General features: G+C 41.6%; 1 protein-coding gene across 1 annotated transcript in view; it reads left to right on the top strand.

The window, feature by feature from the left end:
• LOC124805680 (mucin-2-like) overlaps positions 1–14,331 on the top strand; it is a 164,166-nt gene that overhangs the window by 126,548 nt on the left and 23,287 nt on the right. Inside the window, exon 6 of the mRNA XM_047266248.1 lies at positions 5,637–5,772. Within this exon, the coding sequence (XP_047122204.1) occupies positions 5,637–5,772 (136 nt within the window). The remainder of the gene's footprint in view (positions 1–5,636; positions 5,773–14,331) is intronic.

Here is a 14,331-nt window from a genome sequence, read left to right as displayed (position 1 = left end):
TGATACATTACCCGTGTTAAAATGGACCGTTTACCAATTGCGTAAAAGGTCGATATCGTGTTGATGTATGGTTGTTGTTGTTGTTGTGGTCTTCAGTCCTGAGACTGGTTTGATGCAGCTCTCCATGCCACTCTATTCTGTGCAAGCCTCTTCATCTCCCAGTACCTACCGCAACCAACGTCCTTCTGAATCTGCTTAGTGTATTCATCTCTTGGTCTCCCTCTACGACTTTTACCCTCCACGCTGCCCTTCAATACTAAATTGGTGATCCCTTGATGCCTCAGAATATGTCCTACCAACCGATCCCTTCTTCTAGTCCCAATCCTATTCAATACTTCATCATTAGTTATGTGATCTACCCATCTAATCTTCAGCATTCTTCTGTAGCACCACATTTCAAAAACTTCTATTCTCTTCTTGTTCAAACTATTTATCGTCCACGTTTCACTTCCATACATGGCTACACTCCATACAAATACTTTCAGAAATGACTTCCTGACATTTAAATCTATACTCGATGTTAACAAATTTCTCTTCTTCAGAAACGCTTTCCTTGCCATTGCCAGTCTACATTTTACATCCTCTCTACTTCGGCCATCATCAGTTATTTTGCTCCCCAAATAGCAAAACTCCTTTACTACTTTAAGTGTCTCATTTCCTAATCTAATTCCCTCAGCATCACCTGACTTAATTAGATTACATTCCATTATCCTCGTTTTGCTTTTGTTGATGTTCATCTTATATCCTCCTTTCAACACATTATCCATTCCGTTCAGCTGGTCTTCCAAGTCCTTTGCTGTCTCTGACAGAATTACAATGTCATCGGCGAACCTCGAAGTTTTTATTTCTTCTCCATGGTTTGTAATACCTACTCCGAATTTTTATATTGTTTCCTTCACTGCTTGCCCAATATACAGATTGAATAACATCGGGGATAGGCTACAGCCCTGTCTCACTCCCTTCCCAACCACTGCTTCCCTTTCATGTCCCTCGATTTTTATAACTGCGATCTGGTTTCTGTACAAATTGTAAATAGCCTTTCGCTCCCTGTATTTTACCCCTGCCACCTTCAGAATTTGAAACATAGTATTCCAGTCAACATTGTCAAAAGCTTTCTCTAAGTTTAAAAATGCTAGAAATGTAGGTTTACCCTTCCTTAATCTAGCTTCTAAGATGAGTCGTAGGGTCAGTACTGCCTGACGTGTTCCAACATTCATACGGAATCCAAACTGATCTCCCCCGAGGTCGGCTTCTACTATTTTTTCCATTCTTCTGTAAAGAATTCGCGTTAGTATTTTGCAGCTGTGACTAATTTTCACATCTATCAACACCTGCTTTCTTTGGGATTGGAATTATTATATTCTTCTTGAAGTCCGAGGGTATTTCGCCTGTTTCATACATCTTGCTTACCAGAAGGTAGAGTTTTGTGAGGACTGGCTCTCCCAAGGCTGTCAGTAGTTCCAATGGAATGTTGTCTACTCTGTTTCGACTCAGGTCTTTCAGTGCTCTGTCAAACTCGTCACGCAGTATCGTATCTCCCATTTCATATTCATCTACATCCTCTTCCATTTCCATAATACTGTCCTCAAGTACATCGCCCTTGTATAGACCCTCTATATACTCCTTCCACCTTTCTGCTTTCCCTTCTTTGCTTAGAACTGGGTTTCCATCTGAGCCCTTGATATTCATACAAGTGGTTCTCTTTTCTCCAAAGGTCTCTTTAATTTTCCTGTAGGCAGTATCTATCTTACCCCTAGTGAGATAAGCCTCTACATCCTTACATTTGTCCTCTAGCCATCCCTGCTTAGCCATTTTGCACTTCCTGTCGATCTCATTTTTGAGACGTTTGTATTCCTTTTTGCCTGCTTCATGTACTGCATTTTTATATTTTCTCCTCTCATCAATTAAATTCAATATATCTTCTGTTACCCAAGGATTTCTACTAGCCCTCGTCTTTTTACCTACTTGATCCTCTGCTGCCTTCACTACTTCATCCCTCAAAGCTACCCATTCATCTTCTACTGTATTTCTTCCCCCATTCCTGTCAATTGTTCCCTTATGCTCTCCCTGAAACCCTGTACAACCTCTGGTTCTTCCAGTTTATCCAGGTCCCATCTCCTTAAATTCCCACCTTTTTGCAGTTTCTTCAGTTTTAATCTACAGGTCATAACCAATAGATTGTGGTCAGAGTCCACATCTGCCCCTGGAAATGTCTTACAATTTAAAACCTGGTTCCTAAATCTCTGTCTTACCAGTAGATAATCTATCTGAAACCTGTCAGTATCTCCAGGCTTCTTACATGTATACAGGCTTCTTTTATGATTCTTGAACCAAGTGTTAGCTATGATTAAGTTGTGCTCTGTGCAAAATTCTACCAGGCGGCTTCCTCTTTCATTTCTTAGCCCCAATCCATATTCACCTACTACATTTCCTTCTCTCCCTTTTCCTACTAGCGAATTCCAGTCACCCATGACTATTAAATTTTCGTCACCCTTCACTATCTGAATAATTTCTTTTATTTCATCATACATTTCTTCAATTTCTTCGTCATCTGCAGAGCTAGTTGGCATGGTATTGTGATCAAAATGCCCAATGGGCGTGTGCTATGTATGCTGCTCGGTATCCTGGACGACATCAACCAAGTGTCCGGACCGTTCGCCGGATAGTTACGTTATTTGAGGAAACAGGAAGTGTTCAGCCACATGTGAAACGTCAACCACGACCTGCAACAAATGATGATGCCCAAGTAGGTGTTTTAGCTGCTGTCGCGGCTAATTCGCGCATCAGTAGCAGACAACTTGCGAGAGAATCGGGACTCTCAAAAACGTCGGTGTTGAGAATGCTACTCAACATCGATTGCACCCGTACTAAATTTCTATGCACAAGGAATTGCATGGCGACGACTTTGAACGTCGTGTACAATTCTGCCACTGGGCGCAAGAGAAATTACGGGACAATGACAGATTTTTTGCACGCGTTCTATTTAGCGACGAAGCGTCATTCGCCAACAGCGGTAACGTAAACCGGCATAATATGCAGTATTGGGCAACAGGAAATCTACGGTGGCTGCGACAAGTGGAACATCAGCGACCTTGGCGGGTTAATGTATGGTGCGGCATTACGGAAGGAAGGAAAATTGGCCCCTATTTTATCGATGGCAATATAAATGGTGCAATGTATGCTGATTTCCTACGTAATGTTCTACCGATGTTACTACAAAATGCTTCACTGCATGACTAAATGGCGATGTACTTCCAACATGATGGATGTCCGGCACATAGCTCGCGTGCAGTTGAAGCGGTATTGAATAGCATATTTCATGACAGATGGATTGGTCGTCGAAGCACTATACCATGGCCCGCACGTTCACCGGATCTGACGTCCCCGGATTTCTTTCTGTGGAAAGTTGAAGGATATTTGCTATCGTGATCCACCGGCAACGCCTGACAACATGCGTCAGCGCATTGTCAATGCATGTGCGAACATTACGGAAGGCAAACCACTCGCTGTTGAGAGGAATGTCGTTACACGTATTGCCAAATGCATTGAGGTTGACCGACATCATTTTGAGCATTTATTGCATTAATGTGGTATTTACAGGTAATCACGCTGTAACAGCATGCGTTCTCAGAAACGATAAGTTCACAAAGGTACATGTAACACATTGGAACAACCGAAATAAAATGTTCAAACGTACATACGTTCTGTATTTTAATTTAAAAAACCTACCTGTTACCAACTGTTCGTCTAAAATTGTGAGCCATATGTTTGTGACTATTACAGCGCTATCTGTCACAAAGCGAAAAAGTGGTCCAACTAAAACATTCATATTTCTTTACGTACTACACGAATATGTAATAAAAAATGGGGGTTCCTAATTTTAAAAAACGCAGTTGATATCCGTTTGACCTATGGCAGCGCCATCTAGCGGACCAATCATAGCGCCATCTGGTTTCCCTCTTCAAGCTAGACAAGTTTCGTTCTTTGTAGTTTTTTCGTTTGACGCTTATTTCGTGAGATATTTGGCCCCGTCACCATCAATGGATCACTCTGTATATTCCCCGATTCTTAATTTCTCCTCAGTCTTCTTGGAGATTGGGTTGCTAATGTTGATGCTCCTATCCTTATGATAAATGAGCTGCAGTGAAACTATCTACACGAACATATTCCTGGACTGATAGCGCAACCTGTTGTCAGGTGCAGCAGGCTGAATGGGTCGCAAGAAGATTGCAGGCTTGTGGAAACCCAAGTTGGCTAGTTTAACTACAGTGTTCAGTACACATGCACCCTTGTGTCCTCGTTTCGGGAGGTTGAGCTGCTTTAATGGTTGCGGTGGAGATAGGGGAGGCAGGCTGGAAAGATAATTTGTACACCTGTGGAGAATTCGTCCGCATGATCAACGTGCCATACTGGTCTCTTGCAACAGCCGTCGATTTGACTTGGTAGGACTTTGAAGCATTTTCTGGTGAACTGCACCACATTTTCTGGTGTGCGGGCACATTTCGTACTGTTTTTTGACTTGTTCAAAACAATTTCTGTTTTACGCCATTTTTGGTCTAAACATTGCACAGCACTCTTTGACTGTCAATTTATTTATACTGGGTGATATGTTAATCATATACAGCTGATGTTCCTGAGACATATTGAGTCTCACCTTTACGTATGACAATGAGTAGGCTGCAGCAAAGAATTAAAATTTCTACCGGTACTGTGATTTGAACCGAAGTCTCCTGACTACTTTTTTTTTGTCACTATTACCGGAATTTGCTCTGGATACACATCACATAGCACCCCTTCAAGTTCACTGTTGAATACTTCACTCAGTTATTATTATTATTACAAAAGGCATCCAGTTCTCTGATAGTACATGCTAAGCTATCGTGAAGGCTGCTTATTGGGCAGATGCACGAGCCAGGATGCCACACTAGCACTGTGCCTACTGCAACTGCAAGGGGCTACACTAGTAGGCATTCCTCCGTGATACATTCCAAGTCACTCCTCACCCCACTGATAATCCCCTACTTAACTTCCACGAGTACTGCCAGAGCTCTCCAGTATTGGAATAGCACCTTAGCAATGAGCGAAATGGGGTTAATCCTGCCTGTACCTCAAGCATGGGTGATATCACATACAGTTAATGCACCTCATAGTCCGTGTAGGGGTGGTACTCACAGTGCCAATGTGGTGTAACAGTCAGTGCACCTTCCTGGTAAGTGGGAGGTCTGGATTCGAATTGTGGTGCTCATACAAATTTTAATTCTGACTTTGACCTACATCATTATTGTAGGAAAAGGTGAGACTCAATATGTCTCAGGAAAATCAATTGTGTATGATTAATATAACACCTAAACCCAAGGTATAGGCAGGATTAATCCCATATACCGGATAATCTTTTGGTGTTATTGTTGTGGTCTTCAACTTGAAGACCACTTTCATGCAGCTCTCCATGTTAGTCTACAGTGACAAGCCACTCAGAAAATCTGAATATAGCAGGGCTAAAATACAGGGAGTGAAAGGTGAGCCACTGCTTGTACAGAAACTGCTTTAGCCTTACAAAATTAAAGTAAAAACTTAAACTGTAATACTGTGAATTTATAACTCTGTGTTCTAAAAATATGATGACATATTCATTTCAGGAAACGAAAGCTGATCGGCTACTGGCAGACAACAACAGATGTCGGAAAGACGGATGCGAGTATAATTGCTTACAACAACATTTCGGCTTTCAAGTTTCCTGACAGAATGCAAGTCTACCTAACTTGTAACATAGAGGTAAGACAAACTTGACATAAAGGCGAATTTTACTGAATGAATAGTGAATTGTTACGATAGTTCCTTTGGCAGAGCACAGGCTTCAGATTCCCTACATTTTTTGCAACTCTGGTAGCCTGGATATCAATAAGGCCATGAGCAGAAATATTTCGAAACACATGCTATCGAGACAACCATAGCTGATCAATAATGTTCAAGTCAAGTGATTGGGTAAATAAGACCAAGTGCTGAAGTTCACTTATTTGCATTAACCCCTTCCAGTAAAAAGGTATCAATGTCAAATCTGACAGTGTCATCTTGCAAAATGAGTGCATTGTAAAAGAACACGCTATGTACCGTACAAAACTCTTGGACATCTAAATTTTCCACCTGATCCACCACCATAATGCATCATCGGAATATAAAGTTCGTTTCACTCAATAATCCTATAGACCGTTTATTGGCTATACGGTTTCAACCAACTACTCACGATCAGTAGCCTATAAACACTTCTTATCTGTTGGCTGCATCAAACTGTGCTAGCAGTTAACTCACAGTCCTGTAATATCAGGCTAATAGGAATGTTAACTGCTACCACGTTTTTACACAGCAACCGGCTAAGCAGTTGACAGTGACTAGTCAGTTGTAATCAGTATAGTTACTGAACAATTTATATGATCATTGACTGAAATGATTATTATAGTTAAATATTCTGCCTGACAAAAAAAGTAGAGCAGCCGAAAGGGGCAGAGAAAATGATGTGATGTTATTTTAATGATTAAAAACTGGAGTCCAGTTTACAAAGAATTTTGCAGCATGAGCCCACTTATCAGTATGATGTTGTACCCAATCAAGTTTGGGTGCATGCACTGGTTTGGTTGGAAAGAGTGTTATAACATTGTTGTATCCTGTTCTGAGGTAAGCAGGCTCACGACTGTTGTAACTCGTTCTTGATATCCAGATACTGGCACTGGGATGGGCTTGATGTCTGATCTGGTCCCACAAATGTTCCACTGAGCAGATCTGGGGACCTTGTTGGTCATAGGAGTACCTCACTGTTATGCAGACAATTCACAGAGACACATGCCATGTGTGGATGAGCATCTCCTATTGGAAACTGCACCATAATACTGTCACATGAGAGGTGAGGATGCAGGAGGTCAATGATACACTTTTGTGCTGTTCTCTCAATCACCAGTAGCCGTGACCTTCAGTCACACTGCGATGCCAGGAGTAGCTCTCTGTGCCTCTCTAAAATGTTGAAAGAATGAGCCCTCTCCCTAGGTCGCCACAATATATGCAGATGATGGTCATCCTGGATACTGCAGAACCACATTTTAGTGTCAAACACAATCCGACATCATTCATCAGCAGTCTGTGCTTCCCAGTCATGGCACATCTCCATATGTAGTAATTTGTGTTATGCTGGTAAAGGCAGCCTGAACGCGAGATGGTGATTCCCCAGTCCGGCTGCTGCTACTCAGCAACCGATGGTGCAGGATGACACTGAATGAGTCTATTACTTGTCCTCAGATAGCAAACACAGGTGTGAAGGGGTTACAATGTTCTCCGAGCACAATATGATGATTCTCATTAATTGTTCTCAGATAGCAAACACAGGTGTGACAATGTTCTCAGAGCACAATATGATGATCCTCAGAAACTTGATGATGAGTATGGAAGCCCACACATTCCCATATAGTCCAACATCAGAAGGCTGACACATCTGAATTCCCTATAAATTGCTCTACCTGTCACAGGGAATTGGAACTCCACAATCATTTACATACCAGCTGGTGGTATGTACTTGTACAAGTTACGTTGACATCCTGGTTGCTTCATGATTCTTGTCTGATAGTGCATAATGTGCTTACTAATGTTCGTTTCCAATAACATGACAAATATCAATCCTTTGGAGAATTCATATATCATGAATCTCTGCATGAAGAGTACTACACTGAAGACAAGAAAGGCAGAATTCAATGTTCACGGACAAGGTTATCAGAGATGGAGTATGAGCTCAGATACGGCAAGTTTGAGATTGGCAATCAGACAGCCCAGTTTCAAAGAAACGGCTCTGGAATACACCTTATTGATTTTAGGGAAATCATGAATAACTGAATCGCAATGGCTGGATTGGGATTTGAGAGTTCAATGCCTTAACAACAATTCCACTTAGCTCTATTGTTGTTAGGATTTCGCTGTTGAACATAATTAAAGAGTGTAACCCAAAAACCCACTAAGTGCCAAAACGTTATTTAGGAATTATATTAAAAAATATATCACAAGGGTTTACATTTTAAATTTTAATATGAAATAGAAAGACAATTGTAGGCAGAATTTTATACTTAATTAATTTTATTGCATATTACATAAGCAGTATGAATTGTTAAAGTCAGAAATACTAAACACAGGCAACTGGTTATACCTTTTTACTCAAACATCAGCTAAGTGTCAAAGGTAGTTTCAGTCTTAGTACCAGTACACTATTGAAAGAAACTCGAAGTACAAATCAAGCCCCACTAATAGGACAAAATTCCTCATAAAATGGTCTGTATATTTCATCAAAATTTGGTATCATTGATAATGAGTCTGCCTTTTTTTCTTTGCTAAGTATTATTTCCCCTTCAGTTCCAATGAATAATATATTTCTCATGTCAGAAACCTCCACTCCCTTTTTTAGAATATTAACATTTTTCCAAGTTTCCAACTCACTGAAGGCATATTTCACTTTTATGATTTTGTGATTCCCCTCTGAGAAGCATACCATTGTTTCCTTTGGGAGCTGCAACTGTTTTGTTGTTACCCACGAATCTGCAGCACACAGAAATTGAAGAAATTTTCTTCTGTCAACAACTTCAAATTTGTTAACACATGTAGCAGATCTTGCAGTATCATACAGGTCTTCAGGTACAAATGCCATTCGCAGCCTCTTCCTCTTCTCAAAGACCCTATCTCATGGCACGCAGCTATATTCGGATATTAAGAACTTTTCTTCAGTGATGTCACAGACTCCAAGTGACACAAGATAGACAAAAAGGAAGGTCATCATCCTGTTTTAATTCAGACGAACTATTGGTACATAGTAGACATAGCAACATAGCAAAGGTTACATTTTGTGATGAATATGTGACCTCTACTAACTACTGTTGTACATAGCTCTGGCAATGTTATATAGATACGTTGTAAAGCAAAGGTAATGTATCTAAAAAAAATGGCACATAGTAGGTTTTTGGGTTATATTCTTCACCTGATAGGCCTGATATGTGACACTGATGAAGATTACCACATCATTTTATGTCCATTATTACCAAAATTGACCTTAGAGTAGGGGCTACAGCCTCATGGCAGTATGTATCTTAAGCATGCAAGCTTTCGGTCAACGTGGCTAATAATTTAATTTGTCCACATTAGAATTTGTGCACAGTGCACTGAACTACCTGAGTGGTTTGGTGATGACCTTTGCCTTTAGTTATGTATACCTGGTGTTTTGATGTCAATGAGATGTTGTGAGGTGCAGCTTCACACAAATGTCTCAGTGCAGGATGTACATTTTACTACCGGACAAGGAAATCACTCATGAATCTATAACCACAACTCCACAGACATTCAAGCTTCACCAGCATAATGAGTGGTTAGTGACATTTCTGGTACAAGAGTGTATCCAGCAAAGTGCAGGGTAGGGGTGGGCCTTTCCCCCTCCCAAACCTACAAAAATGAAAAATCTTTGCAAACTGAGCTTGCATTATGACCTACCACACAGACAGACGTGTCAAATCAGTATTGTTTGAAGATACAAAGAAGTAGTAATCGGCATTAACTGGTAACAAGTGTACCCACAGCTATTACACTACTTCCAACATCATGTCAGACCTCCTTTCACCTCGTGAAATGCAGCAACTCGACATGGCATTACTCAACAAGTTGTTGGAAGGCCCCTGCAGAAATACTGAGCCATGCTGCCTATACAGCTGCCCATAAATGTGCAGGATTTTGTGCACGAACTGACCTCTTGATTATGTCCCATAAATGTCCGATGGGATTCATGTAAGGCAATCTGCATGGCAATGTCATTCACTTGAATTGCCCAGAATGTTTTTCAAACCAATTGCGAACAACAGTAGCCTGGTGGCATTAATATTCCATCATTGTTTGGGAACATAAAGTCCATGAATGGCTGCAAATGGTCTCCAAGTAGCCAAACATGGCCATTTCCAGTCAATTATTGGTTCAGTTAGACCTGAGGAGCCAGTCCATTCCACGTAAACACAGCCTACACCATTATGGAGCCCCCACCAGCTTGCACAGTGCCTTGTTGGCAACATGGATTCATGGATTTCATGAGGTCTGTGCCACACTTGAACCCAACCGTCAGCTCTTACCAACAGAAATCAGGATTCGTCTGGCCAGGCTACCGTTTTTCAGTCATCTAGAGTCCAACTGAAATGGTCATGAGTCCAGGAGAGGTGTTTCTCACCATGTCGTGCTATCAGCATAGGCACTGGCATTGGTCGTCTGCTGCCATAGCTCATTAATGCCCTATTTCACCACATTGTCTGACAGATACATTTGTTGTACACCCCACATTGATTTCTGCATTTATTTCACAAAATGTTGCTCTCTGTTAGCACTGACAACTACACAAATGCCACTGCTCTCTATCATTAAGAGGAGGCCATCAGCCCACGAGTTCTTTGTGGTAAGAGCTAATGCTTGAAATTTAGTTTTCTCAACACACTCTTGGACACTGTGGATATTGAAATATTGAATTCCCTAATGGTTTCTGAAACAGAATGTCCCATGTATCTTGTTCCAACAACATCCTGCATTCAAAGTCTGTTAATCCCCGTCGCATGGCCATAATCATGTCAAAAACTTTTTCACATGAATCACCTGAGTACAGATCACATGTAGATGCAATTGTTAATGATATTGATTGTCATTTGAGAACCTTTGTGCTTCACATATCAAATTAGCTGATAAAATGAGAGTGGCAGCCGTTTTTAGTCAGGTTCATTTGCCAGTATGTATCTGTACAAGCTTCAGTTACTTGCATTTCTGTTGAGCAACTAGATTTCATGCCCTGCTTGTACATCTGTATCTGTACTCTGCAAACCAGTGTGAAATCCATGGCAGAGGGCACTGTATCACTTGCTAGGCATTTTTACCATTTCATTAGTGTATAGATACAGGAAAAAATACTGTTACAATGCTTTTGCACTGTAATTAGTCTAATGTGTTCTTTGCATTTCCTTACAATATGTAAGGGACTGTGGACAATTCTTAAGACTCTTGGCTTAATACTCATTCTTGAAACTTTGTACCAAGGCTCTTGCAAAATAGTTGGCCAATCTTTTCCTCCCCCTCCCTGTCCATCTCCTTCTCCCCTTTCTCTCTGTCGACCTTCTGCTCTCCCTTCCCTTTTCATCTCCTGCCCTTTCCTTTCTGTCTGCATATCCTCCTCTCCTCTCTCTCTCTCTCTATCTCTCTATCCATCTCCTCCTCTGACCTTCCTTTGTCCATTTCCTCCTCATCCCTGTTCATCTCCACCTCCCCCCTCCCTCTGCCTATCACTTTCTCCCCTGTGTCTAACTATCACCAGGTTCTATCTACCTCCTATTTCCATTCTGTCCATCTCCTTGTCTCCCTTCTCTCCATCCATCTCCTCATCCTCCTATTTGTGCCTGTCTCCTCCTTCCCCCCCACCGACTGTACATCTCCTCCTCCTTCATTCTCTCCCCACGTTATCATGTTCACCCAGTACGAGGCTTGTGGTCCTTAACCCTACAGTGTTTCTTTCCAGAATGTAACTAATATGTGTACCAAATTTGTCTGGAATCATTCCAGGAACTAAAGATGAGGTTTTTACCTATGGCTTTTCCCACACATGCTCATGTCAAATATATTTCACATATATTACACGTGTTTGTACACATATTTTACCTGTGTGTCTAGCGAATTTTGCCCTGCAGTTTTATTTTCATATAGCTCAATGCTTATGACATTTTATCTCCTGATCAATGTGCTACACAATCATGTAATTTTGCAAGTACATCAAATGTTTAATGTGGTTGCTCTATGTGATACGTGTTGTGAACAGTGTAAGTAGTAAAGGAGTATTAAATTAAAATGTCATATATGATGCCACAGTTCTTCATGCATCTCAGTGTTTATAATGTCATACCACCTAAACTAAGTTTTGTACAATGTAATTTCATTGTTTCATCCAGTGGTATATGTGCATACTGTCTGCAAAATGGGTCACAAATACAGTTAGTAGTAAAGAAGTAACACATTAAAACATTATACTTCATGCAACAGTTTTACTGTTAAATGGTGAAAATGTAGTAAGCAATAAACTTTTTTCCTTTCATCATTTTGTTGGTGTCATCAGTGACAAAAAGTTTCATAAAAGTTTGAAATTATATGTAAAGTTTATTGCAAGTGTCACAGTGCTCTCATTCTAAAAAAATAGATAACTACAATATGGGTATTTGTACATCATGGGCTACACTGCTTTTCTACTCCCAACCCTTTGATAGATAGGTGATGGATCTTTCCAATCAGTCAGTGATATATGCACCAAGTTTGACTGAAACAGGTCCACTGGTTTAGGATGAGATTTGGAACATGCATACATATACATATATATAAATATAATAGAGGGAACCATTCCATGTGGGAAAAATATATATAAAAAACAAAGATGCTTTAACTTGCCAAACGAGAAAGCACTGGTTTGTTGATAGACACAATAAATTAAAAAAACACACAAACACACACACAAATATTCAAGCTTTTGCAACTCATGGTTGCTTCATCAGGAAAGAGGGAAGGAGAGGGAAAGACGAAAGAATGTGGGTTTCAAGGGAGAGGGTAAGGACTCATTCCAATCCCGGGAGTGGAAAGACTAACCTTAGGGGGAAAAAAGGACAGGTATACACTCGCACACACACACATCCATCCGCACATATACAGACACAGGCAGACATATGTAAATGCAAAGAGGTTGGGCAGAGATGTCAGTTGAGGCGGAAGTACAGAGGCAAAGATGTTGTTGAAAGACAGGTGAGGTATGAGGGGCGGACTTGAAATTAGCGGAGGTTGAAGCCTGGTGGGTAATGGGAAGAGAGAATATATTGAAGGGCAAGTTCCCATCTCTGGAGTTCTGGATAGGTTGGTGTCAGTGCGAAGTATCCAGATAACCCGGATGGTGTAACACTGTGTCAAGATGTGCTGGCCATGCACCAAGGCATGTTTAGCCACAGGGTGATCCTCATTACCAACAAACACTGTCTGCCTGTCTCCGTTCATGCGAATTGACAGTTTGTTGCTGGTCATTCCCACATAGAAGGCTTCACAGTGTAGGCATATCAGTTGGTAAATCACTTGGGTACTTTCACACGTGGCTCTGCCTTTGATCGTGTATACCTTCCGGGCTACAGGACTGGAGTAGGTGGTGGTGGGAGGCTGCATGGGACAGGTTTTACACCGGGGGCAGTTACAGGGGTGGGAGCCAGAGGGTAGGGATGGTGGTTTGGGGATTTCATAGGAATGAACCAAGAGGTTACGAAGGTTAGGTGGATGGTGGAAAGACACTCTTGGTGGAGTGGGGAGGATTTCATGAAGGATGGATCTCATTTCAGGGCAGGATTTGAGGAAGCCGTATCCCTGCTGGATAGCCACATTCAGAGTCTGATCCAGTCCCGGAAAGTATCCTGTCACAAGTGGAGCACTTTTGGGGTTCTTCTGTAAGAGGTTCTGGGTTTGAGGGGATGAGGAAGTGGCTCTAGCTATTTGCTTCTGTACCAGGTCGGGAGGGTAGTTGCGGGATGCGAAAGCTGTTTTCAGGTTATTGGTGTGATTGTTCAGGGATTCAAGACGAGAGCAGATACGTTTGCCACAAAAACTTAAGCTGTAGGGAAGGGACCGTTTGATATGGAATGGGTGGCAGCTGTCATAATGGAGGTACTATTGCTTGTTAGTGGGTTTGACGTGGACGGATGTGTGAAGCTGTCCATTGGACAGATGGAGGTCAACATCGAGGAAAGTGGCATGGGATTTGGAGTAGGACCAGGTGAAACTGATGGAACCAAAGGAGCTGAGGTGGGAGAGGTAATTCTGGAGTTCTTCACTGTGGGTCCAGATCACAAAGATGTCATCAATAAATCTGTACCAAACTTTGGATTGGCAGGCTTGGGCAACCAAGAAGGCTTCCTCTAAGTGACCCATAAATAGGTTGGCATACGAGGGGGCCATCCTTGTACCCATCGCTGTTCCCTTTAATTGTTGGTATGTCTGGCCTTCAAAAGTGAAGAAGGATGAAGCTGGCTAAGGTAATGAGGAAAGAGGTTTTAGGTAGGGTAGCAGGTGATCGGTGTGAAAGGAAGTGCTCCATCACAGTGAGGCCCTGGACGTGCAGGATATTTGTGTATAAGGAAGTGGCATCAATGGTTACAAGGATAGTTTCCAGGGGTTACAGATTGGGTATGGATTCCAGGCATTCGAGAAAGTGGTTGGTGTCTTTGATGAAGGATGGGAGACTGCATATAATGGGTTGAAGGTTTTGATCTATGTAGG

Source organism: Schistocerca piceifrons, chromosome 7, assembly GCF_021461385.2.
Source record: "Schistocerca piceifrons isolate TAMUIC-IGC-003096 chromosome 7, iqSchPice1.1, whole genome shotgun sequence".
Classification (NCBI taxonomy): domain Eukaryota; kingdom Metazoa; phylum Arthropoda; class Insecta; order Orthoptera; family Acrididae; genus Schistocerca; species Schistocerca piceifrons.
The sequence above is the reverse complement of the archived record's forward strand: the minus strand, read 5'-3'. Positions and strand labels throughout refer to the sequence as shown.